Source organism: Nakaseomyces glabratus, chromosome H, assembly GCF_010111755.1.
Source record: "Nakaseomyces glabratus chromosome H, complete sequence".
Lineage (NCBI taxonomy): Eukaryota > Fungi > Ascomycota > Saccharomycetes > Saccharomycetales > Saccharomycetaceae > Nakaseomyces > Nakaseomyces glabratus.
In genome coordinates, this window is record NC_088958.1 from 754,511 (window position 1) to 782,506 (window position 27,996).

General features: G+C 35.6%; 14 protein-coding genes across 14 annotated transcripts; 10 read left to right on the top strand and 4 right to left on the bottom strand.

The window, feature by feature from the left end:
• Positions 1–33: 33 nt before the first annotated feature.
• Positions 34–1,134, top strand: PDE1 (3',5'-cyclic-nucleotide phosphodiesterase PDE1; the record flags this gene model as incomplete). Its single annotated transcript, XM_447131.1, has 1 exon — positions 34–1,134. One exon carries the CDS (start codon positions 34–36, stop codon positions 1,132–1,134), a length of 1,101 nt encoding a protein of 366 aa, XP_447131.1.
• Positions 1,135–1,524: 390 nt separating this feature from the next.
• BRR6 (Brr6p) lies at positions 1,525–2,064 on the top strand (the record flags this gene model as incomplete). The annotated part of the gene is made up of 1 exon (XM_447132.1): positions 1,525–2,064. One exon carries the CDS (start codon positions 1,525–1,527, stop codon positions 2,062–2,064), a length of 540 nt encoding a protein of 179 aa, XP_447132.1.
• Positions 2,065–2,614: 550 nt separating this feature from the next.
• Positions 2,615–4,315, top strand: RTF1 (RNA polymerase-associated protein; the record flags this gene model as incomplete). Its single annotated transcript, XM_447133.1, has 1 exon — positions 2,615–4,315. The coding sequence occupies one exon, from the start codon at positions 2,615–2,617 to the stop codon at positions 4,313–4,315; it is 1,701 nt and encodes a 566-aa protein (XP_447133.1).
• A 332-nt stretch (positions 4,316–4,647) lies between these two features.
• On the top strand, positions 4,648–5,805 carry TAD1 (tRNA-specific adenosine deaminase; the record flags this gene model as incomplete). Its single annotated transcript, XM_447134.1, has 1 exon — positions 4,648–5,805. One exon carries the CDS (start codon positions 4,648–4,650, stop codon positions 5,803–5,805), a length of 1,158 nt encoding a protein of 385 aa, XP_447134.1.
• A 203-nt stretch (positions 5,806–6,008) lies between these two features.
• On the bottom strand, positions 6,009–6,527 carry ANK1 (ankyrin repeat-containing protein ANK1; the record flags this gene model as incomplete). The annotated part of the gene is made up of 1 exon (XM_447135.1): positions 6,009–6,527. The coding sequence occupies one exon, from the start codon at positions 6,525–6,527 to the stop codon at positions 6,009–6,011; it is 519 nt and encodes a 172-aa protein (XP_447135.1).
• Positions 6,528–6,848: 321 nt separating this feature from the next.
• KAP114 (karyopherin KAP114) lies at positions 6,849–9,914 on the top strand (the record flags this gene model as incomplete). The annotated part of the gene is made up of 1 exon (XM_447136.1): positions 6,849–9,914. The coding sequence occupies one exon, from the start codon at positions 6,849–6,851 to the stop codon at positions 9,912–9,914; it is 3,066 nt and encodes a 1,021-aa protein (XP_447136.1).
• Positions 9,915–10,228: 314 nt separating this feature from the next.
• DOC1 (anaphase promoting complex subunit DOC1) lies at positions 10,229–11,017 on the top strand (the record flags this gene model as incomplete). Its single annotated transcript, XM_447137.1, has 1 exon — positions 10,229–11,017. The coding sequence occupies one exon, from the start codon at positions 10,229–10,231 to the stop codon at positions 11,015–11,017; it is 789 nt and encodes a 262-aa protein (XP_447137.1).
• A 567-nt stretch (positions 11,018–11,584) lies between these two features.
• On the top strand, positions 11,585–14,470 carry CSE1 (importin-alpha export receptor; the record flags this gene model as incomplete). Its single annotated transcript, XM_447138.1, has 1 exon — positions 11,585–14,470. One exon carries the CDS (start codon positions 11,585–11,587, stop codon positions 14,468–14,470), a length of 2,886 nt encoding a protein of 961 aa, XP_447138.1.
• Positions 14,471–14,950: 480 nt separating this feature from the next.
• On the bottom strand, positions 14,951–15,841 carry HAP2 (transcription activator HAP2; the record flags this gene model as incomplete). Its single annotated transcript, XM_447139.1, has 1 exon — positions 14,951–15,841. One exon carries the CDS (start codon positions 15,839–15,841, stop codon positions 14,951–14,953), a length of 891 nt encoding a protein of 296 aa, XP_447139.1.
• A 790-nt stretch (positions 15,842–16,631) lies between these two features.
• MTO1 (tRNA modification protein MTO1) lies at positions 16,632–18,623 on the bottom strand (the record flags this gene model as incomplete). The annotated part of the gene is made up of 1 exon (XM_447140.1): positions 16,632–18,623. One exon carries the CDS (start codon positions 18,621–18,623, stop codon positions 16,632–16,634), a length of 1,992 nt encoding a protein of 663 aa, XP_447140.1.
• A 950-nt stretch (positions 18,624–19,573) lies between these two features.
• On the top strand, positions 19,574–21,949 carry ADE57 (bifunctional aminoimidazole ribotide synthase/glycinamide ribotide synthase; the record flags this gene model as incomplete). The annotated part of the gene is made up of 1 exon (XM_447141.1): positions 19,574–21,949. One exon carries the CDS (start codon positions 19,574–19,576, stop codon positions 21,947–21,949), a length of 2,376 nt encoding a protein of 791 aa, XP_447141.1.
• Positions 21,950–22,455: 506 nt separating this feature from the next.
• SEC15 (Rab GTPase-binding exocyst subunit SEC15) lies at positions 22,456–25,104 on the top strand (the record flags this gene model as incomplete). Its single annotated transcript, XM_447142.1, has 1 exon — positions 22,456–25,104. One exon carries the CDS (start codon positions 22,456–22,458, stop codon positions 25,102–25,104), a length of 2,649 nt encoding a protein of 882 aa, XP_447142.1.
• Positions 25,105–25,443: 339 nt separating this feature from the next.
• Positions 25,444–26,241, top strand: TAN1 (putative tRNA acetyltransferase; the record flags this gene model as incomplete). The annotated part of the gene is made up of 1 exon (XM_447143.1): positions 25,444–26,241. One exon carries the CDS (start codon positions 25,444–25,446, stop codon positions 26,239–26,241), a length of 798 nt encoding a protein of 265 aa, XP_447143.1.
• Positions 26,242–26,456: 215 nt separating this feature from the next.
• EMC4 (chaperone EMC4) lies at positions 26,457–27,008 on the bottom strand (the record flags this gene model as incomplete). The annotated part of the gene is made up of 1 exon (XM_447144.1): positions 26,457–27,008. The coding sequence occupies one exon, from the start codon at positions 27,006–27,008 to the stop codon at positions 26,457–26,459; it is 552 nt and encodes a 183-aa protein (XP_447144.1).
• Between the last annotated feature and the right edge of the window lie 988 nt (positions 27,009–27,996).

The following is a 27,996-nucleotide window of genomic DNA, read 5'->3' on the forward strand; positions in this document are numbered from 1 at the left end:
TCTATCGAAATTGATAACCATTCAAAAAGATATATGACCTTTACCTTTGAAGTTACCATTTTAGGTGGTAGTGGAGGACCCATTGAGAATGATTGCCAAAGTTTTTTAATTAGACCATATGGCTCAGATGTTGTTGATTCCATATGTGTCGATGCAGGAACAGGCTTAGGCTCTCTATACAATTTGGTAGCACAAATAGGTACTTCGGATGAAGCGAAAGTTAATGACTACTATAATCAAAATGTAACGACTAGAAAGGTGTTCAACGATGTAAATGTTGCATACACAAACGGTTTTTCTAGTTCGCTAAAAAAAGTTTTGAGTGAAAAGTACCAAAATTTAAATCATTGGGAAACTACTATTCTGTTGTATAATGGTATCCGGGATTATTATATTACACATCCGCATCTAGACCACATAGCCGGTCTTATCATAAATTCACCTCTTGCTTATGAAATCAGCTTTGGTACTTCAAAAAATGTGTATGGGCTAACTTCCACAAAAGAAGCTCTAACAGATCATATATTTAACGATACTATATGGCCTTCTTTGAATAAGCTAAAATATCCTAAAATAAACTTAAACGCATTGAAACAATGCAGGACTCATGATATTGCCAATTTTCCATGGACAACAACTCCATTCAAAGTAAATCATGGGTGTGGCGCTTGTAATGGAGAACCAAACCATAGCACAATTTATTGCATAAGACATAATAGGACAAGCGAAGCTATCGTAGTATGCGGTGACCTCGAAAATAAGGCCTCAATTGATACCCTTGATTCATATTTACAAACTTTTACAAATTGGTTAACTAATAATATACTTGCAGAAAACTTTAAAGGTATCTTAATAGAATGCTCTTCCCAAACTGTCCCTGATGGAACCCCATTATTTGGCCATTTGTCACCACCACACTTAATCTCTCTTTTAAAACTCCTTCTTAAAAAATATAATGATATTGATCAAACTATTAGCGAGTTAAATGTTATTGTTACTCATGTGAAATATACTTGCGGTAACGAGGACCCCCGACTTACTGTATTATCTGAACTCAGAAACCTGGCGAAGTTCAATAATCTCCATAACTTAAATTTTAGCTATGCTTCACAGGGAACCACCTACTACCTTTAGTTGTTTTACATATGTGCGCTGGTAGCTCTATAAACAACAAATTTAATTAGAACATTATCCACACTTTTTTACTGTGAGGAAATAAGGAAACTATACATTGTCTAAATTATATTCATACAGCAGCAATACTTAATTTTAGATTATATGCATTTACTATTATGTACATAAGAATTACTGCAAACTCTCAAGAGCGGAAGTTCTAGTTTTCCGCTTCTTTCTTTAGCGTGAATTTGAAAAAGTTGACTTATATGTGTGATAAATGACAGGAATTTGGACTGTTCAGAAAGAACGTCTATGCTATCACACCTATATATTATAGTTTTCCAAACCAACTATTGTTAAACCATCAAAGTTTTGTACTTTACAAATTGTTGGAAATCCTATGGTGGAATGCCACTGGCAGAACTGGATAAATCATGCGATAGTAAAGGAACTCCACTTCATGGATCTACTAAGAAAAATGGAAACGCAAGGAGGGGTATCTTGAACAAACCAGTATACTTGATAGCATGTATGGTTGTAGCTATAGGTTCTATTTGTCTGATAATAGCATTCATGAAAGAAATTAGAAAAGATGTTGACGTTAAGCTAGAGATCGAGATGTTGCAACACTTAAGGAAGATTGATCAATGCAAATACAACTATCGGATAAATGAATGCGACCCTGGTGTACGAGTAAGGGCTCTGGATAAACTTTGCGAAGAATGGTATGAATGCATGACAGTTGGTGATGCTTTAAGCAAGAATTCTAAATTTACAAAGAAACGAGCCGCATTGTGGGCCGAAACATTAGGTGAAATACTGAATGCGTTTATGAACAGCATAAAGATTAAAACATGGGGTCTTTTAATGATCAGCATTACAATGTCTATATTGGCAATTAACGTTTCTGCTGCGGTTATAAAAAACCTCACTAACAGTGAACAATAGTCAACACAAAAGCATTAAATAAATACCATCTAAATGGAGGCTAAGACAGAATTTCTAATTAAGAGTCAACTCGGTTTTAAATGTCAGTATTAATACCCAAAGTTAACTCTTGTGGTAGCAGGTTCACGTTTTATTTTGAACTTCGTATTTGTCATTCCAGTCAGTGTTATGGTGTCGGAGACAACGGAATATTGTACATTAGGATAATAACAAAATATTTCACTAGTTATAGCTGATATTATATAGAACTGATCGTTACACCTTTCAATAATTCATGACAGTAAAACATAATGAACAACTAATTTATATCTTTCATACCATAATTATACTGTTACACGAGTATATATTTTCGTCTCGTTGTCATCAGAGATTTGTCAATTATGAAGTCTAATAACTGTAGTCTAATTGACTACAGAAAGAGCTTTATATTCTAGCAACTAAGGGAATAAATAACTCACATAAATAGAACTGCAGAATTATCTTTAAGGCGAGAACTTGTTTTAGGATTTGAATTCACTCTATATCTACTTGACGTGTCAAAACTAAAAGGATGTCTGATTTAGATGAAGATTTATTAGCATTGGCTGGTGCTGATGAAGAGGACGAGGAAGAAGTTTTAACCACCACAAATAAGAGAACTAAGGGCTCCTCCAACTCCCAAGTGAAAAAGAGACGGATTGAAGTTGATAGTGAGGATGAGGAAGATGACTACAACCCGGACGACGGCTATGAACCGGTAGATGTAAGTGACAAAGAAGAGGAAGAAGAGGAAGAGAATCCATTCCCACTTGAAGGAAAATATAAAGACACTGCTGACCGTGATCATTTGGAATCGTTACCTGAAATGGAGCGTGAAACTATACTGTTCGAAAGATCTCAGGTTATGAGGAAGTACCAAGAAAGAAAACTGTTCAGAGAGCGTGGCAGGAACTTAAAACAACAAAAAATTCAAGCGGGTGAGGATTCACAAAAGACTAGATCGTCCAATAGATCAACAAGAGCCACAGGCCATTCTGATATAAAAGCTTCAAAATTATCACAACTGAAAAAACAACGAGAAAGAAAGAGCAAAGGACGTAGAAGTTCTGATTACGAAGAAAGTGATGAGGATAATTACGGCGATGAGGATGAGTTCAAGGATGATTTTATTGAAGAAGATAGCGATTACAAAGAAAACGATGATGACGAGGAAGGTTATGACCCATACGCTAGAAAATCCAAGTACGCGCAGGATAATGATGAGGAAGAAGATGAGGAAGTTGAATGGGCTGAACAACTAGACAGAGATGCTGAGGTACAAGACTTCAATAAAATACGAATTGGTCGTTCATTTGTCGCAAAGTACTGTTTTTATCCTGGCTTTAATGAACTAATCCAAGGCTGCTATGGACGTGTCAATGTTGGTGTCGATAAAAGAACTGGTAATGCTGCATACAGGATGGTGAAAATTGAGAAAGTGTTTTTACAAAAACCTTACAATATGGGCAAATTTTTTACCAACCAATATTTTGGTGTGACTCAAGGTAAAGATAGAAAGGTATTTCAGATGAACTTCTTCAGTGATGGACCTTTTGTCGAACAAGAATTTGAGCGTTACCTAAAAGCGCTTGATAGTTCGAATATACCTAAGCCTTCTCCTTATAATATAAAAACTAAGTTTAAGGAAATTAGCGAATTCATATCACAACCTCTAACTGAGAAGCTTACCGATGAAATTGTGCGCAATAGAATGGTATTGAATAAGAAACTTTCTGGTACAAACGCTGTTTTAGAGAAGACAATACTAAAGGACAAGCTTCGCTATGCCAAAGAAAATGGTAACGAGCATGACATTGCAAAATATTCTAAACAGTTAAGAAACTTTGAAAAACGCATGGCGATGTATGAGAAACATCATGAAAATGATCAAGCTGATATTAAGAAGCTTGAAGGCCTAACTTCGAAGAACAGAAAGCTAAATATGAACAGAATAAGAAACGCAGAGAGTATCAAGAAAGAAGAGGATGTCAATTTCGATTCCAAGAGTGATCCTTTCAGTAGATTAAAGACAAGAACAAAGGTCTACTACCAAGAAATTCAAAAGGAGGAAAATGAAAAGGCAAAAGAAGAAGCTGCACAAGAACAATTGAAGATCGATGAGGAAACAAAGAAAGAAAAGGAGAAACAACTGATGTTAGCAGAGTTTAGGAGACTAGGAGGTCTACAAAAGATCATTGGCTCCATCAATGTTGATATTAAATTGGATATTTAGTAGTTAGAACACCATCCTAATCTCTCTGTAAATTCCTCAGATTTTATTAACGATGTAAAAAGTTTCCCGATATTGTAGTATATAAAATCAATAATCAATCAATAATCAATTAATAATCAATCAATAATCAATCAATAATCAATCAGTAATCAATCAGTAATCAATCAATAATATCTATCCATTACAAGGGCTAGATATCATGATCGTTTTAACAGATTCTTCTAACAAAACTTTTTTCACTGAGTTATAACAAAGAGAGCAGCAACCTGGCTATCGAATAAATATGCAAGATTAATAATGTGCTATTTTTGACATAAAACCAGCCAGAATTAATGAGTTTCAGAGATGATTATGGCACCAAAATCACAGAGCTAGTTCTGTCAGAATATGAAAAGTTGTCTGCTAAGGGTAGACCAGTTACTCGAAGTAATGGTGCTAAAGAAGGGACTATAGTTGCTGCAGTGATAGCCTCTGATACAAGAACTGATAAACATAGTATACTTACTATAACCACCGGGGTAAAATCTACTCCTAATGATGAATTAGCAAGGAGTAAAGGCAAAATTTTACATGATTGCCACGCAGAGATATTGGCCTTGCGTGGTTTCAATAGATTGCTATTGGAACATATTAAGAGAAGCATGGAAGGTATAGAATCAAACCTTATCCACAATACACCTAACGGCTTTGAGTGGAATAATGAACTTGAATTAACATTATTCATATCAAAATTACCGTGTGGGGAATTGAGTATGAGCTTATTAGAGGAAATGAAATGTGAAGATGAAAACTCATTGACTTTTGAAGAAGATGATAATCAGCAGTATATCACTCCAGAGATTAAAACTATTCTAAGAGGGAGATGCAATTTCAATAAAAGAAACTATGTGAGAACGAAACCGGGCCGTATAGACTCAAAAGCAACATACTCAAAGTCATGTTCTGATAAGTTATATATACGGCATAAAACTTCAGTACTGAATTCTCTTACAAGCTATATGATGCCAACTCCACTGTATATTAGTAATTATGTTATCCCTAATATTAACTCCCATCAAATAGAGGAGATGAATCTCTATTTTAATCGTCCTATGGATCTTCACTCCTCGGCAAGGCGGCTATACATACATACTTCCCACTACAAATTTGGTGATGATCTCTCCCCGGAGACCCCGCCATCATCGATGAGTGCACTTAAGATATTATTTAATGATAATGATATTCAAGAGGAACAAATCCTAAATGGGGTAAAGAATGGTTACTATACCAAGGCATCAAAGCCGCTCAGGAAAAATTGTGAATCGAAAGTAAGTCGATATTCCCTGTGGTCACTTTTTATAACAATGCATCGAGAGTTCAAGGATCTAACGTATCTTGAATTCAAAAGGCGATACTGTGCCGAGAGAGCAGAGCTTATCAGATCCATCAAGAGTAGTTTATCAAGTGATGGATGGCTATCAACTGCGGAAGATGATTGCCAACTACCCTAATCGAATAAACCAGTCAAAGTGATGGACCGGATAACGTTAATATCTATCTTTTATAAAATCTTATAAAATTGTTGTATAACAATATCTTAAATAATCTGTTAAAAACATTTATTTTAATTGTGTTTGTACATGCAATTTGAAATAGGGGCAGTGAAAACACCATGACTAGACCAGACCATATAACGAATACGAAAATACAAAGCCTAGTCTTCCTCTCCATCATCATCATCTATTAGTTCAGGTTCATCACCTTCATCTCCATCATAATTATCAGCAGCCAGAGCAGCGCCTTGAAGAAGGTCGATCAACTCATCCTTGTCATCTCCATGCACAAGGTCTAGTGGGAGTTGATTGTTAATGTTTTTTATTCTTGGATCCGCACCAACTTCAATCAGATTCCTGGCAATGAACAATCCATGCTCAGGTTCTTCATCGCAATATCTCACTGTAACATGAAGAGGAGTATCTCCATCAACATTCTGGGGATCAATATCGATACCACCTTCTTGATCCAATATCGTATCCAAAACTTCCCAGGATCCATATTTACAACATAAATGTAATGCTGTGTTGCCTAACGGATCCTTAGATGTGTTAATCAATTCTGCAATCTTTTCAGCATCATGCCCAAGTGTTTCAAATATACTAGACAGAAGATCACTATTATTTCTTCTTGAGGCATCCAATAGTTGCTCACCAGCACTGGCACCTTCTGAACTCATACTTGGAATATAAAATCTATGAACTTCAATAATCCAGTTAACAGTTTTCACCAGAGGCTATATTAACAGTCTAGTAAACTTTGAACCAATGTTTAAACTCCTGATTTTGTTTTTATTGATCCTATTCTAGAGTTCAATCGCCTTTTCTGAACCCGAAATGCACTAATTTGGTTAATTTTCGAGGGAAATTCATAATCTTCTAACAGTTTTGTACATTATGGATGAAGGCCTTGAAGACTGAAGATAATTTATGTTCCTACATCTACAGACCAAATCAACAGACACCATACCGTTCTGAATTGAAAAATAATCGCTCTAACTATGGTATCTCCAGAGTTCCAGCTGCTTATTGAACAGGCGCAATCTCCAGACAATGCGGTTCGTGAAGGTGCGGAAACACAGTTGTTAAACGCGTGTGACACCAATGCTGATGAAGTGTTTCAGTCATTGATTGAGCTAGGGGAGAATAATCAGACTCCGTTAGCCTCACGTCTATTTTCCTTGTTGTCGTTGAGGAAATTCATTACCATGTATTGGAGTCCCGGATTTGAATCATACAGAGGTACTTCTAATGTTCAATTGGGTACGAAAGAGCGCATAAGAGATGTCCTCTTAAAACTAAGTTTAGATGATCAACAATCTAACAAGGTCAGGAATAGCAGTTCATATTGTGTTGTGCAAATTTCCGCTGTTGACTTCCCAGATGAATGGCCGCAGCTCTTGTCTACTTTGTACAATGCAATTACTCAAAATCATTCTTTGAACGCAATGTCTTTACTAAATGAAATATACGATGACGTTATCTCAGAAGAGATGTTTTTTGAAGGTGGTATAGGCTACGAAACTTTACAGATTATCTTTACTCTATTAACCAATGCCCAAGTTAGATTAGCGTCAAAAACATCAGCTCTGAAATTGTTTGGAGCTTGTATATCACAGATGTCAGTGTTAGATAATAATTCATCCCAGAAAAGGAAATTGTTAGTCAGTGAGTGTCTGGGCCAAGCTTTACAAACAATTAAATTATTATTAGAACAATGCGAGATCATACAATCTGATCTCACATCAATTAACGAAACATTAGAGTTCAAGGATAATCTCTACGATGATATAAATTCTATAAAAGAGAATTTCCCTAGGAAATTTTTTCCAGAAGATGTTAATTTATATGTCACAAACATTGCGGTAAGAGACCTTGATCAATTAGCAGGGCTTTATCAGGAGTCATTCAAAGATAATTTTGACGAACAATCAATGTCCATATTTGAAAATTGTGTTATCCACCTGCTTGATTTTTTAGCAAACCCTATTAGCCCACTAAATAATGAACTGATTTCAAACATCCTAACGGCATCGATTACATTATGTGAACAGAGCGCTTTGACGAAAGATTCTTGGGAATCAGATTTCAATGAATTTGCTTCGAAGGAGACCGGACTATCTGCATCTTTCACCATTAGAGACGAAGTCGCGGAGTTAGTGAATGCTTTCGAAATTCCTCAATTAGAAACATCTTTCGAACTTATAGTTGGATATCTTTCTAACAACTCATCTCATTTATCTGCTGATAAGATAGAGTCTGCTCTCTATCTATTACAATGCTTGATGAATGTTGAAGACGATTTTTCAAATACATCCCTAGTCCCATCACTAATTGAGTTCATCAAGTCGATGCTGTCTCAACAAAATAACTTAGATCAAATGTCTCAAATAAGATTACTGTTACTAATTCCAAAAACGTTGGCGAAATTTATGGATATCTTACCTAATGTAAAACAACTGACAGCTGAGACCTTGAATGAAATTCTGTCTATGGCAACCAACTCTAACAGTCATCTCATTATAATCTCAGCCTTAATTTCCTTTACTTATTTTGCGAGTTATGCCGAGATTCTTTCAGTATTAGGAAATGATCAAACGCTATTGGTTCAGAACAAAACATTACATCTGATTCAAGAAATTAGTGAGGAATCTACCGAGGATACAAATGGCCTTTTAATGGAAGTCCTGAACTGTGTGATTGACTGTAATGATAAGAATGTTGCAAATATGGAGCTGTTCAAATTTGAATTCAAGCTAATATTAGTAATATCTGGTAAGGATCCTGCAAATATCCAGGTTTCTATCGAATCTCAAGAGTGCTTGGAAAAATTGCTCCTTAACGTAAACACGAATGACTACCTATCTTTTGTGGACATATGCATTCCATCTTTTATTAACATCATAAAATCAAGTGAAGTAACAAACTATAGTTACTCTCCACTTCTATCACTTGTTCTGGAGTTTATAACTGTATTCATGAAAAATAAACCACAAGAGGCTTTGCTACCATCAAGCGTGTCAGAGTATGTATTTGACCCTCTTGTTAGTTGTTTACTGAAATCAACCGAAGAAGAATTACTACAAATTGCAACAGAAGCATTCAGTTATATGATACACAATTCCAGCAAAGATGTCATTACTCCGAAATTGGAAACAATTGTTAATATATTGGACAGACTATTATCGTCAAACATATCAGACTCAGCTGCAATGAATGTAGGGACACTTATTTTAGCATTGATAACAGAATACTCTGAACCTATGAATCCTTTGTTGCCATCAATTATTTCAGCTGCAGTTCGAAAACTAGTGGTATCGAACAACATTACCACACAGCAAAATCTCGTCACTTTACTTTGCTTCCTGGTATGTCATGATCCAAAGCAAACAGTTGATTTCCTTTGTGAATTAACAATAAAAAATGACAAAGGTGAACAAGTTGCTTTACCAGTTATAATACAAAAGTGGCTAGATACGTTTGCTGTAGTAAGAGGAGAGAATAGAATCAAAGAAAATATTGTGGCTTTGAGTCAGTTGTTTCTGTTGGGCGATGACCGTGTCAATGAAGTTAAGGTTAATGGTGAGATAATCCCTTATGATGGTGATTTGATTATTACAAGATCGATGGCAAAATCTATGCCCGATAGATACACAACTGTATCTGCACCTGAAAAGATCGTTAAAATGTTCTTGGGGGAACTAGGTTTTCAAGGTAGAAATAAAAATCCAGAAGAACTATTAACTACTGATGATATGAAAGGTATGGGGTTGAAACCGAACCAACAGAGCAATAATGATGAGGGTGATGATGATTGGGAAGATGTAGATGATGTCGTTGACTATGAAAAACTTCAAGAATATATCGACGATGAAGATGACTTGGATGATAATTCTGTCGGTGAGTTAGAGACCATTACTGGCCAACAGCATATTCCGCAGTCAATACCTGAACTACTGAAGGACTTCTTCAATACAGCTGCTCAAAAGAATGTTGCTGGATTTCAAGAAATATATAATAACTTGTCTGAGGAGGAGCGTAAGTGTATTTCTGAGCTAATATTATAGAAAACCTGTATAGATTATATGATAATAGTATTGTTAATGTTAATTTCTGCTACACATTGTTCCTAATAAATCACAATTTTCTGATGTAAAGGTAAATTTTAAGAAACACAAAAGGGAAGAATTATTGTTCAAACTAACCACATTCGGAAAGTGAAGTCCTGAACGTGAGTAACTTTGAATGAAAACAAGACGGATATAAGTGCTTCGATTAGCATACACATTTTTGATTTTCAATTCCGGTCATTGCTTGCTTGCTAGCAGTTGAAACTAATAGCACATGAAGCGATTGTTATACATAGACTGGCTTGCTAAGAATGATAAGTGAATACAATAGGAGGGAAGAACAATCAAAAAATTCAAATAATTCGAAATGGAAAGATTTCCTACAGAGGCTTGGGCCGGACAGCGCGATCAAGCCGGTGAAACTCCCACATCAGCAGAAGAAGCTAGTTTTGGATGAAGCTCTTTTCAATCAAAATCCTAATGTATACGTAAATGGAATACTTAATGAGACAAACCAAGAAGGTGAGCAACATGCCGACACTATTGCAGACAGGTACAGAGTGGGACTGCAACTTCTAAACAATAACGATTACACCAATGTTACGAGTTTGGCATATTGGAAGGCATCTTCCTGTAAAACAGGTAACCCTATAACGAACGCCATTGATGACAGCTTTGAGAATTATTGGCAAAGTGATGGAATACAACCACATACTGTTGATGCATATTTTTCGAAAAGAATGGATATTGTTTTAATCGGTATATTTTTCACCATAACGGCTGATGAATCATATACTCCACGGGTAATACACATATTTGCAGGGAACAGCCCATCCGATGCTGTGTTTTACAAAACACTTATAGTAAATAACATGAATGGTTGGGCTGCATTAACGTTTGAAGATAACTTGCCAGTCGAGAAACTATTGAAATGCCAATATCTCCGATTCAAGTTTCCGGTAAATCACGAAAATGGTAAGGACACTCATCTTAGAGGCATAAGGGTATACACAGCTTCAAATAATCAATGCAAACCACAGTTGGAAACTATCAAACTACAACCTGTGCTGCCAGAGTTAGACTCGTTTGGCTTAAGATGAATCCAATTTCAGCTATTGTAATGCCAAAACCCTTATTTTTGTTCAGAGTAAAAGGATAAATTTTAACTAAAATCATTTGATAGATATATAGGATGATCCACTATGCATTCAAATATGGTTTTTAAAATTTATATAATGTTGATAAATACTGAATAGACATATTTACCATTACCATTACCATGGCTCCTGAAGTCATATGACCTTTTCGTGTAAAGAGTTTCTCTAGTCACTAAAAATTGAAAAATTCTGAAAAGTTCCAGATGAGATCAAACGAACATCTGATAGTTATCATACATGTTATAGTAGTACACACTATGAACCAATTTTGTAACGTTTATCGGCCCCATAGGATTAATTTCTTCTAGTATTGCGACATAACTAGGACTCAGATATTGACAGGAAGTTAATTGAGTTTTATAGACAAGTTGATCAGCTTTTAATTTTAAGAGAAGCGTCAGTATAATTGAAGGAATTGCTAATTACCAAAGCAATAAGCTGCAAGACGTGTCTTATTTAAGTTTTTTTATCGTTGTGCTGCCAATAATAATTGAAATTATTTAACAGAAAATGAGCGATTTAGAGACTGTATCTAAATACCTGGCAGAATCTGTGGTTGCCTCTACATCCAAAATAGCTGAAAAAAATTTAAAACAGCTTGAAAATGAGGATGGATTTGGTTTAACGTTACTACATATTGTTGCATCATCAAACCTACCAATTGCTACAAGATTAGCAGGTGCTGTCTTCTTCAAGAATTTTATCAAGAGAAAGTGGATTGACGAAAATGGTGTGCATTTATTATCGCCCAGCAATGTTGAATTGATTAAAAATGAAATTGTTCCCTTAATGATAGCTCTGCCTGGGAATTTACAAGTTCAAATTGGTGAATCTATTTCTGTTATTGCTGATTCTGATTTCCCTGAAAGATGGCCCACTTTACTAGATGACCTCGTTAGTAAACTCTCTACAGATGACATGGTAACCAATAAAGGTGTTCTAACTGTGGCCCATTCTATTTTTAAACGGTGGAGACCTCTTTTCAGAACTAATGAATTATTTCTAGAAATTAAGTTAGTTTTAGATAAATTCACTGAACCTTTCTTGAACTTAATGAAGTCAGTCGATGAGCAAATAACCCACAAGAAGGATGATAAAGCTAGTCTTGAGCTTTTATTCGATGTTTTACTACTGCTGGTCAAGTTATATTATGATTTCAACTGTCAAGATATTCCAGAATTTTTTGAAGATCATATTAGAGAAGGTATGGGAATGTGGCATAGATATCTATCTTATGAGAACCCGTTATTAGAGGACAATTTTGATACAGAAACCGCAAGTACACTAATCAAAGTTAAAACTTCCATTCAGGAGTTGGTTCAATTATATACAACAAGGTATGAAGAATTTTTTGAACCTATGATTAATGAATTTATTCAAATCACATGGAGTCTGTTAGTCAGTACTCCTAATCAACCAAAGTATGATATCCTTGTATCCAAGTCACTTTCGTTTTTGACAGCAGTAGCACGTATTCCAAAATACTTTGAGGTTTTCAATACTGATTCTGCTATGCATAGTATAACAGAGCAAATAATACTTCCAAATTATACTTTACGTGAAGAGGATGTCGAATTATTTGAAGACGATCCAATGGAATACATCAGAAGAGATATGGAAGGTTCTGACTCAGATACAAGAAGAAGAGCTACAGCTGATTTCTTGGGGGAGTTGAAAGAAAAAAATGAAAATCTAGTTACTAGCATAATTTTGGAACATGTCAAAAAATTCCATGATCAATATAGTACTAATCCACAAGAATTTTGGAAATACAAAGATTTATATATAAATTTGTTCACATCATTGGCTGTCAAAGGTAATATCACAAATTCTGGTGTTTCAAGTACAAATCCATTGGTTAATGTAATCGATTTCTTCACCATCCAAATTCTGCCAGACTTAATGGCTGGATCATTACCTCATCCAATCTTGAGAGTCGATGCCATTAAATTTGTTTACAACTTCAGAAATCAACTGAATAAGCAACAACTAATTGAAATTCTTCCAATTCTAGCAAACTTTTTATTAAATGGAGAATATTTGGTTTTCACCTACGCTGCTATAACGATCGAAAGAATCTTAGCTATCAGGGAAACTCCTTCATCCCCAGTTTTTATTTTCAATAAGAATGACCTTAGCGGAAGTGCTGATGTTTTGATCAACAATTTGTTAACGTTAATAAAAAAGCAAGGCTCTACTCCTGAGCAGTTGGCTCACAATGAATATCTCATCAGAGCTGTATACAAAGTTATCCAAACTGCGGAGGAAACAATATCGCCAATGTATCCTGAATTAATCAACCAGTTTATTTCTATAGTGGATATTGTTGCCAAAAATCCATCAAACCCAAGATTTTCTCATTATCTATTTGAATCCATTGCTGTTATACTAAATTATAATCCAAACAGTACTCTTCCCCAAATCATTGACCACATAATGCCATCATTTATGCATATTCTTTCCGAAGATATTCAAGAATTCATACCTTATATTTTCCAGATTATTGCTTATGCTGTAGAGAGTATGCCTCAAATATCTGAATCTATTACAGCTTTGAGCCAGCCCATATTGGCACCTGCTGTTTGGGAATTAAAGGGTAATGTCCCAGCAGTAACAAGATTGTTGAAGGCCTTTATAAAGAAGAACTATAAGATATTTCCTGATTTAATTCCAGTTTTGGGTATATTTCAGCGGTTAATTGCTTCTAAGGCATATGAAATTTATGGGTTTGATTTATTAGAGTGCATTTTCCTGTCAATAGACTTGGAAGTTTTGAAACCATTTATGAAGCAAATTGCTATACTATTATTACAAAGACTTCAAAGCTCCAAAACCGAAAGATATGTGAAGAAGCTAACCGTTTTTATTGGTCTAATTCTCTACAAGTTTGGTCCAGATTTCCTTATTTTATTTATCGACGAAGTCCAAGATGGTTTATTCGGACAAATTTGGGGAAATTTCATTATTACTACTCTCCCCAACATTGGTAACTTATTGGATAGAAAAATTTCATTGCTTGGGATGAATAGTATAATTGGAACGCAAAGTAACTTTCAGTCCAAATATAGCTCACTGATAACACCAACTTTGGCATCCGTAGTGAAGACAATAACCTCTGATAGTGCAGCTAATGCTGGTAACAATTTTGTGGATCTGGATAATATTGAAGAGGTTTCAACATTTGGCTCACACTTTAGTAAACTGGGTAGTATTTCAGAGAAAACATTCGATCCTGCTCCAGAGATAGACAATAATGATGGTGTCAAGGTATTTGTTCTTCAAACACTGAAGAAGTTTAACGACTCCTCGAATAACTTGGTTATCAATAGTATCTCCACTGAGTTATCTGAGGAAACACAAAATAAATTCAATCAATTATGGAGTCAAAGCCAATAGGTACATCACCGGTATTCTTTATATTGGGAGTATCTCTTCTCCAAAAGTCCACATATAGAATCAAATCTAATTTACATAACTGCATCTTAATATCTTTTTATTATACATTAATAACAATTCCACAACTTACGATTCTTATGAATATATATGAAAGTATTTTTTTATTTTGAACTTCAAGTGAACATTTATTACCTCATGACTATGTCCTTGAACTCATTTATCCAACAAAATATTGACACTACAATAGACTAATTGCCTCCATAAGTATAGGCAGCCTTACGCGTATTATTATTACCTTATTGAATATTGTCTTATAAAATCATACAAAACCGTTATATAACTCAATTAATAGGGGCATGTCATAAAATTTGTATCAAAATACCTGTATCGTTAAAATAATCTTCAGAAATTAATACTTAAATTCAAATTGAAGTCACTTGCATTACAAAATAATGCTGCTCAAACTTTAGCCCACCTGAGTTAATCTTTTTTGGTGTCTAAGTCTCCAGTACTAGCACCTGATTTTTGACTATTTACAATGTCTGCATTTGTATCTATAGATTTTTCTGCATCTGATTGACTTTTAGTTTTTTCAGTATCCTTCAATTCACCCTTTTCCTTGAGCTCTTTGATCTCTGCAGCAGTGAGGAACCGGCCACCTTCACCGCGCGGTCTTCTCAAAGCATGCTTGTGACGAGATTCATGTAAATATGGTTTCCTTTCTCTACATATTCGTAAAGATTCTTCTAATTTTGCTCTAGCATATCTCCTCTTCAGAATTCTATAATATTGCTTGGCATTAACATAATACGGTTGCTCTGAAGTACTCTCTTCTTTCGGCAGATTCGATTCTGGAATTTCAGTTGAAAACTTATTAGAGGGATTTTCATAATTTTTTGGAACTGACTTACGAACATTATCATTAGTAGAGCTACGCTGTGGTCCATCAAACTTGTAGTTTTTCTCTTTTCCATTTATATGTGTGTTTTTATTATCAGGGACTCTAGTTGTTGAGTTTATTGGTGGTTCAGATTCCATTTTGATATTTCCATTATTTGATTCATTATCCAAAGCTGTTCTGGGAATTGTTTGAACATATTGTTTGGTTATAATATTTTGTGGTACTCCTGTATCTTCTTGTTGCTTTCCTTCAAGGTTATCAGAATCCACATTTTCTGAGACTCTTTTCAGTTCGTTGTAGAGATATAGCTCCTCGTTTGTAGGTGCCTGAGATTCGTTATCATCCGGATTTGAGGTGTACAAATCGGTACCTGCGGGGCTGGCGTTTGAAGTACCACCAACAATAGAGGACGGTGGATGTACATTCTGTAGATTCATTGTTTCAGAGTATATAACTTCTCTTCGAGACATGTTAATGCCGTCGTATTTGTATGAGCTTGATGTTTAAAGGTAAATAGTTCCTGGACTAATATGAACGCAAGTACCTTTAAAAAAAAAAGCTTAGGACAACGGATAAAAACCTTCTGAAATTTTAATAAAAATACAACCCAAAGCTATTTGTAATTGCTTGCTAGAAACTGGGTGTTATTATTGGTTGTGGATTGAATATTGGCAAAAATACAATAATTGAGAAACAAAGTAATAAACTCTTGACGAAGCGTGTGTTGCCTATATACAAGGTCTTTGGATAACAAACAAAATTATATCGCAATTAGCTGGTCTTTTTCAACTCTATTTCCTGTTTATACCAGGGTTGTATCCAAAAAATGACGTCTATTATCTGGCCTTTCAATGGCAGATAAATTTGCCCGAGTATGCTCGTTTTCGGTAAATCTTGTCCAGTAAATAAAACTGTATGACTGTTTAAATAGTATAATATCCTGTTGTTGGCGTTAGGAACCTATGTCAAAGCCTTGTTAGGTGGTTTGAAGTTGACATATTGTCTTATATGTCTGATCGTCCATCTTTGTCGCCCTGAACAAATTTAAATCCGAAAAAGCGATTGTCAGAATGAAGCCGGGTAATGTAAAGATATATATATGTGATATATACTACATTATGTCTGAGTTTTATTATAATAAGTTGTCAACTGATGAGTAAGATAGTTATGGGTCATACAATAACGAACTAATTAAGTTTGTTAAGATTAGTTATAGATGCTGTTAAACAAATACAAGAATATGCATATATTTACAAGATTTTATTGATTCTTGAGCTCTGCTTGTCGTGGTCTGACTAGTTTGTACAATTCAAATAGGGCTGCAGCTGTAACACCTTGAATGCGTCTTGCTTGGCCAATTGTATTTGGTTGAATGGAGTTTAGTAGCATTTTGCATTCACTCGAAAGGGTTGGTATATTGCTATAATCAAACTTTTTTGGTAGTAACATTTGTTCGTCTGCTTGGAATGCTCTAACAAATTGGTTTTGTTTCACAATATAAGGCTCATATTTACCTTCAACATCCAACTTTAAGCTAACATGATTAGGTATCGCGTTAATATCGATATCTAGTTCAGGTATTTTCACAGCTAAATAGCGTAAAGTGATATCATTATATCTGAATACTTCCCAAGCCGTCCTGTTCTTCGCTGAATCTGCAATTCTAATACCCAGTTTTTGATTCCATTTTGAAGCACTTAGATCAAAGTTTTTTAGCTTTGTTTTAAACTTTTCAAATATATGCTTGTCGTTGTTAAAACGGGACCATCTAGTATCGTCTACAATTCCGTATTTTCTACCAATTGGAGTTAAACGGAAGTCAGCATTCTCTGCTCTTGTTGTAATACGGAATTCTGATCTAGATGTGAACATCCTGTAGGGCTCCACAACGCCGTTAGTAACCAAATCGTCAATGAGAACACCAATATAGGCATCTGACCTAGATAAAATTATCTGATCTCTATTTTTGCTGGACAAGCCAGCATTTGCACCAGCTATTACACCTTGGGCACAAGCTTCTTCATAACCAGTAGTACCATTAATTTGACCTGCCAAGTATAATCCATTTACCAGTTTAGTTTCTAAATTATGATTTAGTTGTGTTGGTTCGATATAATCATATTCGACACCATATGCTGGGTGGATGATTCTGACATTTTCTAGTCCAGGTACCATACGCATCATCTTTAGTTGCACATCTTCTGGCATTGAGTTAGAAATTCCGTTGGGGTATATGACGTCAGTATCTAAACCTTCTGATTCAAGCCAGATTTTATGACTCTGTTTATCTGCAAATCTCAGAATTTTTGCTTCAATAGAGGGACAGTATCTGGGTCCCTTGATGGTTTCTCTAATGTGTAATGATTTATCTAAATTCTGTCTTAGGTATTCATGCAGTTCCGGCGTTGTAGTTGTTCCGTAGCAGAGTAGTTGTGTTTCCACCGCAACATTATTATTTAAAAAGCTCATTGGGTGTGGCACTTCATCTGGATATTGCTTTTCTAAGTTTGAAAAATCTATCGTTTTCCCGTCCAATCTTGCCGGTGTACCAGTCTTTAACCTACCCAACTTGAATCCAATTTCCTTCAGGGTCTTACTGAGTCCATAAGTTGGTTCCTCTCCTATTCTTCCTGCTGGTATACATTTCATTCCAATATGTATTTCTGCACTTAAAAATGTTCCAGTTGTGATTACTACTTTTCTTGTGCGCATAATAGTCGAGTCTTCCAACACAACTCCGTGTACCACTGTTTTATCACCATGTTCCTTATCTAGTAACAAGTCTTTCACCTTAGCTTCTTGAAGTTGTAGATTGGGATAGTTACTTAGAATCGATTGCATCTCTTTCAAATACAAATTTCTATCGATCTGCGCGCGAGGTCCCCACACTGCGGCACCTTTACTCTGATTCAACATCTTGAAATGTATACCAGCTTTGTCTGTAACCCTTCCAGCAACTCCATCGAGTGCATCGACCTCTTTAATCAAAGTGCCTTTACCAACACCACCTATCGAAGGATTGCACGAGCAGGTACCTATCTTGTCCAGGAATGGCGTCACCAGCACAGTCCTAGCCCCAGACCTAGCAGCAGCAGTAGCGGCTTCACATCCAGCATGTCCACCCCCAATAACTACAACATCATGCTCCTCCAACGTCCTGAGATACTCACGAATTTGGGAGTCCACCATCAAACGACGCCTAGCCACAATGACAGTCCGATGAGCACTTCTATTCCCGAGACATCGCAGCATCACAACTATATGAGTGTTCTACCAGTGTACTCTGGCTGGTTAATATACATTAAAATTCTATGATAAAAACCAGTAGATGTAATAAAACCCATGACAACTGTAGCCATTACTGTCGATCACTATGAGTTTGAAAGAAATAGGCTATTCGCCTGAAATAGTCTATATCAATCTGAACGGCAAATGCATATGATTACACTCGCATTAAGTGATAAGTTGTGCTCTTTTTTGTCCAAATTCAATATGAGAATGTCTGGACAAATTAAGGAAAAACAGGGACAATCAGAGACAACAAAGATCCAATTTTTTGTGACATTTGGTTTCTTTGGCTCTAAGAAACCTTCGGAGACCACTGTATTTTCTTCAAGAAGAAGTCATCCCGCTACAAGCTCAATTACAATATTAGTGTGATGGACCATCGGTAACTTCAAATACTGAAAGCCTAGTCTACTGACATATAAAAATACCATCTTATTATCATTGCTAATTCGATATTAGCATGGTATTGTAATAGGTATGTAGGAGGAGAATTATACACTAGTAATATAGCAAGCTCCCACTGGTTTCAAAGTTGGACTGTGTAATTATCACTGGAGTGGTGATTCTTGAAAACTTGCAATGAGCAGGAGTCACAGAGAAGGGCTTTCGGGTGTTCTTTGTGCTGTGCTGCCGTGAAGGTTTGCACATTGTGGTGAAATTGAATCATTTTTCTTGCAGTGGGACTGTATAGCTCAGCTCATCAATTTTAAAATTAATTAGCTTGATAATAAGAAGTTAAAAAATCTACATAATATAATGTGCCGACTCAGTCAATTGTTTTAATATTTTTATGAATTTTGTATATAAGTGGACTTGATCTTATTGTTTCTAGTTTTATTAGTAATTTCCCTGAGGTTCCACTATCAACAGTATTTATATACACACATACAAGCAAAAACAAACAAACAATTATAATGTTGAACATTCTAGTTCTTGGTGCAGGTGGTAGAGAACATGCTCTGGTGTGGAAACTTGTACAATCTCCAAGTGTTGAACATATCTACGTCGCCCCAGGTAATGGTGGTATTGCCAAGATTGGTCCTAAAGTGGTCTGCGTGGATATCGATTGCGATGCCAAAAACTTCGAGAAACTGCGTGAGTTTGCTGTCTCTAAGGACATCAACCTAGTTGTCCCAGGTCCTGAAGTGCCTTTGATTGACGGTGTAACTGATCTTTTTGCCAAAGTAGGTATTCCGGTGTTTGGCCCATCAGCTAAAGCTGCACAATTGGAAGGTTCAAAGGGATTTTCCAAGGATTTCATGCAGAGACATAACATTCCAACTGCTCGTCACAAGACTTTTGAGTCCTATGAAGAAGCTAAGAGGCATTTGGAAGAAGTTAATTATAGAGTTGTCTTGAAAGCAGACGGTGTTGCTGCAGGTAAGGGTGTTTTGATCCCAGAGAACAAAGAGGAGGCCTTGAAAGCTCTTGATGTAATAATGGTTGAAAAGCAGTTCGGTGACGCCGGTAATACCGTAGTTATCGAGGAGTTCTTAGAAGGTGATGAAATCTCTATTCTAACCATATCCGATGGTTACAGCTATTTCAACTTACCACCAGCCCAAGATCATAAACGTATTGGCGAAAATGATACCGGCTTGAATACTGGTGGTATGGGTACCTATGCACCAGCTCCTGTTGCTACTCCAAAAATACTGCAAGAAGTTGACTCTACTATCATCAAGCCATCTATTGATGGTTTCAGAAAGGAAAGAATACCCTTGGTCGGGTGTTTATTCACCGGTATAATACTAACAAAAGAAGGTCCAAGGGTCCTAGAATACAATGTTAGATTTGGTGACCCAGAGACTCAAAGTGTTTTGCCATTATTAACAGAAGATACTGATCTTGCTGAAGTCTTCCTTGCCGCAGCTGAACATCGTTTGGATTCTGTTGAAATTAAAACTAAATCGGACTGTTTTGCTACCACAGTTGTTCTATCTGCTGGTGGCTATCCAGAATCATACAAGAAGGGTGATATTATCACTATAGATGAAAAGAAGTTACCATTTGACTCTTATGTATTCCATGCTGGTACTGCTCTTGACGCTCAAGGTAACTTAATTACCAACGGTGGTAGAGTAATCGCTGCTTCTGCAGTTTCTGATACATTAAAAGGTGCTGTAGATAAAGCTTATGAAGCTGTAGAAGGTATTCAATTTGAAGGTAGATATTTCAGAAAAGACATTGCTCATAGAGCTTTCAGAGACACTGAAAATAAGAGTCAAGGTATAACTTACGCCGATGCTGGTGTGTCGGTCGATAATGGTAATCTATTTGTTGAAAAGATTAAAAATATGGTAAAATCGACCAGAAGACCAGGTGCAGATTCCGACATCGGTGGTTTCGGTGGTATCTTTGACTTAAAGCAAGCTGGTTACAACACTGATGATACCCTTTTAATTGGTGCCACCGATGGTGTTGGTACTAAATTGATTATTGCACAAGAGACCAATATTCATGATACTGTTGGGATTGATCTTGTCGCTATGAATGTCAATGATCTTGTGGTCCAAGGTGCAGAGCCATTATTTTTCCTAGATTATTTTGCTACAGGAGCTCTAGATATAAAAATTGCTGCCGATTTTGTCTCTGGTGTTGCTGAAGGCTGTATACAAAGTGGTTGTGCTTTAGTGGGTGGTGAGACTTCTGAGATGCCCGGTATGTACCCACCAGGTCACTATGATACCAACGGTACTGCAGTTGGTGCAGTACAAAAGGACAGTGTTTTGCCTATGACCAACTTAATGAAAGAAGGTGATGTTCTACTAGGCCTTGCCTCTGATGGTGTTCATTCCAATGGGTTCTCTTTGGTTAGAAAGGTTATTAGTCATGTGGGTATCAGCTGGTCAGAACAATGTCCATGGGAACCATCCAAGACTTTAGGTGAGGCAATTTTAACACCAACCAGAATATATGTCAAGCAACTTTTACCATCAATTAGAGAAAAACTGATTCTAGGTTTAGCCCACATCACAGGTGGCGGTCTCGTTGAGAACATACCTCGTGCTCTTCCAAAACACTTGCAAGCTCAGGTAGATATGTCTAACTGGTCTGTTCCTGAAGTTTTCAAATGGTTTGGTAAAGCTGGTAATATCCCTGTAGATGACATATTGAAAACCTTTAACATGGGTATCGGTATGGTGATAATAGTCGATAAAGCCAATGTTGCAAGAGTGAAGGAGCTATTGGAACAAGCTAATGAAACCGTTTACGAGATTGGTTCTCTGGTTAACCGTCTAGAAGGTCAACCAGGTTGTGTTGTAAACAATGCCAGCAACCTATACTAAATGTATATGTGTTTCAAATGATCTTTTTTTCCATAGTGCACCAAATATTAAGTCAATTAAGAGAATAAACTACAAATTTGTACAAAATCTGTAAGAATAATAATATAGAAGTTAATGAAAATTTCGGACACTTAATATGTATGAAATATTCCAATATTGACAAACTACAATTTGATTATTATATAACTATATTTTTGTACGGTGCTCGATACGGCTCTATGGCCGAGCTAATCAGGGACATCAATCAAGAACAATGACTGCTAGTAGTGATTAGACCATATATATTGTTCACTTCGCTCAAGTGCTTTTAAGGTCTGCGTTATAACCATCTTATCTACATAATTGGTCTCCATAACACTATTTAGAATTACTTTTAAGCTGGTGAGGTTATTTAGAAAAGAAACAGCGAGAGTTGCTGAACAAATAGGGTACAATCCAAAATCATTCCATCACATTGGTAAAAACAATTGTAATATTTTAATTGGAACTATTCTATTTTTATAGTAATGGATCAAGAGACGAAGAAGGTCATATCTAAGGACTTCCAAGATGTCTTGCTTGATACTTCGACAGTTGTTGTGTCCTCTGTTTTCGATCAAGAGAACAAAATAGTGGGTGGTGAAAATGCCAAAGGGGTTGATATCATAGACTCGACGCTTGATATTGACCAAAGAGCTATAGATAAATGGATTCCATATTTGAGGGAGTACACAGAAAATGATCAATTGAATACAGTTATCACGGAACTGGAGAACTCGATTGATGATAACTTTCAAGGGCTGGAATTACAACTCTTACAAGACTCGCAATTAAATGATAAACTCGAAACTTCAATGGATGAAATTGCAGAGATACAATCAATGGTTGAACTGTCATTGTCTCGAGATATTGATGAGTTCCAAAAGAATCTTACATCTTCAACAAACGAATTGATAAGGCAAAAACAAACTTACCTTAACTCCAAGAAAACCTCTCTCAAAATTTCGGAAGCTATTATACTTATAAATAAAGTCCTACGCTTATTAGAACTGTCAAATAAATGTCAGGAACTTATAACAGAAGGTAACTTTTTTAAGGCTTTGCAGAATCTCGACAGTTTGGAAAAACTTTACTTACAAGAGTTCAGAGATTACAATTTCAAATTATTAAAGGAGATTTATGTTTCTATACCATACTTAAAATCAGTGACAAAAGATGAATGTATCAATTTGATAAAGAACTCGCTGAACTCTAACCTAGGAAAGAATTTAAATGTAGTTGGACAAACCTTCTATCTAATATACAAAGATGAATTGCTTTCCAAGTGGTTAAATACAAGAGAAATTATGAAATTAAAGAGAGTGAAATTCAACTCGCCTATTGAAATTTCAATGAGAGATGAAGAAAACTTAAGAAAATTAGAACTCGAGCAATTTTTTAACTTGGATGCCTTCCATGATTCATTGATGATATTTGAGACACTGAATGAAACTGATTACTTAGTCGAAGAGTTTAACAAAGAATATGAATTCAAGAAATCTAAAACAATTCAACCACTGCCTTGGAAGACTTCTGGTAACACTGTTTCCGTTAATAGCACAGCTCATGATGAATTTAAAGAGTCATTATCTGTACCCTTCTTGAAGGAGTATTTACTTAATATTCTTGGGTTTCTGTTATATGATATAAACCTGAATAGGCTGACGGATTACATCTTTGTTAATAACAACTACAATGCTACTAATGAGTTTTGGGAAATGTTAATGATGAGACTAAAGCCGTATTTTAAATACTTTATGGACACAGTATTAAAGACAGAGAAAGATATCATTGAGTTCAAAGACTTTTTGGGTATTTATGTATGCATTATGGAGAATTACAAACTCAATATCGATCCACTGTATTCCGTAATGCTAGCTTTATTCGAAAAGTATTGTAAAACGACATTAGAATTGTTTGACAAAGATTTCCAAGTAATGCTAAGTGATGATGACTTCATGCCTCTAACTATAGATAATAAAGGCTTTTACGAAAAGGTCATTAAGATATGTTGGATGAAGGAAAATCATCAGATTATTGATGATATGGATGATGAAAACTTTTCCGTAACACTCCCTTTTTCTCCACTTTATCCAATGACATGTACAATGACTCAAAAAGTGTATGCCAAATTGACATCTTTCATCTCTAGTTTTTATAGGCATAGCCTGCATTCGTTGAACAATATCCTTGTGAACACCATAGATGGTATTCTAGATGGAGTTGTCAACAAACAGATTAGAGCCAAATTGGAAACGACGTCAAGGGAAGAGATCGCTCAGCTCCTTATCAACTTGGACTATTTTGTAATTGCTTCTAAGGAGTTTAGTAATTTGATGACAAAGGATAATATTTTAGAGAACCCTGATGTTGAAATACGATTGGCTTCAACGAAGAATTTTGCTGAGAGTAGGAAATATGCGGAATCTAAATTGATAGATTTGATCGATACAAAAATAAAGGACATTCTGGAGACAGTTTCATTTGATTGGTTGGATACTGATAGAAGAATTGATCCTGATATTTCCATTGTTGATTTAGCTCAATTTCTAGAAATGATGTTTGCAACTACATTGGTAAATCTACCATATAGTGTGCAAATTTTACTGATTTTCAGGGAATTTGATTCGCTAACAAGACACTTCTTAGATGTCCTTTTGCATGATACCCCTCAATACATTTCGAAAGAAAGTGTAGGTAATTTTGAGGTTGATATGATGTACTTAGAAGGAATCATTCCAAAAATTTTTCCAAGGACTGATGAGAATGAGAATGGAAGACTGGGTAGTCAGACACCAAAGACACCTACCATTGATGACGAAAGTAGGTCTCAATCTAACTCACAAATTGATAACAATATCAAATCATTAGAATCCACTTTTATGGAATTGAAACAATGTATTCAGTTACTTCAGTCAGAAGATCCAAATGAATATCTAGATCCACAAATGAGATCACGGAAATACTCTAGAATTAAGCCGGATGATGCTAATATCTTAATAGGGAAGATTAGGCCAATTACGGCACCAGCACCTACAAATGAGGCGGAAAACTCCAGTGTTTTCAATCTAGATTGGAATGGATCTGATAGCAATAATGGCAATAATAGACTGGCGAAGTTTTTTAATAGACGGTGAGCATGTTAAGATTTGACATTTTGCAAAGATTTAAGTAAACGTTATATACATTTTGGCATTAAGCCAGCATTCAGATCAATTAAGTAGCATAAGGTAATATAGTCTTTATTGGTCTTGAATATGCTGATTATGTTTAGTCACTGTTATTCTTGTGTTTTACTGCTTCACAAATCGCTATACACACAAGACATGGAAATTTTTCTAAAAACCTAAATTTCAAAATATAGTCAATTGATGCGATGAGCTTGAAAAAACACTTGGATATTAATTTTACATTTTACATATGGTGCTTAAACTGCTACTTCTTCAAAAATAAGGATAGAACTAGGCTAATATATAATGGGTACTAAAAGAGGTAACGATGGTTCAAGTCAAAACAGGAAGATCAAGAAATTTAAGATAGCAACAGGGTTTCTCGATCCTGGTACATCCGGTATATATGCTACTTGTACCAGGAGAAAAGAAAAGGCTGCGATTTCAGAAATGGGAATATTACTTGAGGAGAAGATAGAAGAACTATATGGTGAATCAGAAGTAGCCGATTCAGATGTTGATGAGGCAGGCTCGATAGAAGATGAAGTTGCTAAAGAACTTGCACAGTTGAAGAAGAACAAAGATGACCAAGACAAGAAACAATTATTGAAGGCGATCGATTTGCAATGTGAGTGTGTTGTATTCTTTAAGACTAGAAAACCTGTTAATCCCACAACGCTAGTTAAAGCAATTATTGATGACTTCAGTAACCCCGAGAGTAAAGTGAAAAGGACAAGGTATATTCAAAAACTAACACCAATTACGTATTCTTGTAATGCCACCAAGGAACAATTTCAAAAACTTATTGATCAAGTAGTTGAGCCCGCGTTTAAATCCGATCAGTCTTACAAATTTGCTGTTGAAGTTACGAGGAGGAACTTTAATACGATGGAGCGAATGGATATTATTAACACAGTAGTAAGTACTGTTATGAAACACGGACATCATAAAGTAGACCTTAAAAACTATGACAAGGTTATAATGGTTGAATGCTTTAAGAATAATATTGGGATGTCTGTTCTTGACAATGACTACTCCAAGAAGCACAAGAAATACAACCTACAACAAATATACGAAGCTAAATTCAAGGATGAGGAAAAATAAAGATGATGGAACTGTTTCCTCTTATTCTTCTTTTGATGTTCTGTTTCTTTCCATTTAAATATCTTGTTATATTATTTTGTTTCTAATGATATTTGTTCACTAATGCATACAAATTTATCTGTTTAATATAAATTTTAAAAGGCTTTTATATATGTGATGTGAACTAAATTTACAGGTGGTAAGGATGGTGACTGGGAATTTATTTCTAATTTGTTTCAGAAAGAGAAGACACGAATGCCTTTGTTATAGTCAGTAATCTTTTCCCATGCCATCCAGTCACTTGTCTTGTTAGGTATCAAACCCATATCATTCAATTTCTTCAAACCGATGAACATCAAAACACCTTGGAAAGCAACGTAAAGTATCATCATAAGATATATCTGATTTTGAGACTTAGGGTTTCCCAAAACAGGTTTGAAAGTTTCTCTTATTGTAAATATTGATTTGACAGGGCCAGAAAGTAGCATCAAAGCAGTCATTATAGGGATTATTTGTAATGATGTACCAGACATGTAAGACATGAAGAAATTCATTGGAATAGATTTGGCTGGTTGCAATGCTATTTCCCAAGCTTTTTGAACTTGAAGGTTGGCTATATCGGGCTTATTCACCTGCTTGTTGGAGGTATTCTTCTTATCCCTTACTGATCCACTAAGACCTTGGTAGCCTTGAGGTGAAGGTGTATTTACCGTGGACTGTTGCCATTCCTTAACAATTTGTGGATTGAGTAAGTTCTCAACCCACTCCTCTGTATTCGCACTTACCATAATGTCTTTCTGAGTTGTGATACGTGGGCTTTGTATGGCTTGGTTCAACTAAGACAAAATAAAGTAATTTATTGTATCAGTATGATTATCAATGGTAAGGGTTTCCGATTGTAATCTAGCTCTTGATGATATTCACAGTTGCTCGCACGGTTGATCATTTGTAAACTCGGGTTATTGACTGTTTCCTGTATGTTCACGTAGAAAAAGCCCTACGACAAATGGCAATAAAATGGGACCAGAATGGATGATTTTTAATTTCAGCTTATTACTCTTACAAAAGTGCTTCTAGAATGCAGAATACTATGAATTCAATAAATAGTAATGCAATGAGCAAATCTAATATCCTTGCAAATTTTCTTGTGTGAGTGAAATTTTCTGCACCGCCCATCACGCATAAGACACAATTTGATTTCAATTCAGGGTTATCACAAATATTTGTATCATGCATCTATGACACCAGATTTATTTACATAACTGTTTTGACATTGAAGTAATTTATATTAATCTAAACTGTAGGTTTACTCAAGCGTATAACAACACACACTTCAAAGCTAAGATGACGTCAAGGTAAGGCTAGGAAAATTAAGGTGAAATTTCCTAAATTGGCCTTTCATTAAAGAATCAAGGAATATTAAGAAATTACGCGGAGCCAGTATCTTATATACAACACATATTGCATACCCGAAACAACCATCTGAAGATATATCTTTGTGAATGAATGGGTCGAATAATATATATGACAAATAAACTGCCTCTAAGCAAAACATGTGACTTGTATTGTTAAACGACAGTGGTAAGTCGCACTCGCGATTTCTGAAAAATTTTCGTTTTCGCACAGCGAATTGAAACTTTTTTTCTGGCTGAATTCATTGCAAAGCTCATCGCGATGAGCTGACAATTTTTGATCCAAGCTAGCTATACAATGGGTGGGATTGTTGTGGAATGCGGCGTACAATTGGTATATGTCTTAAGCGTCTTTGTAAATATT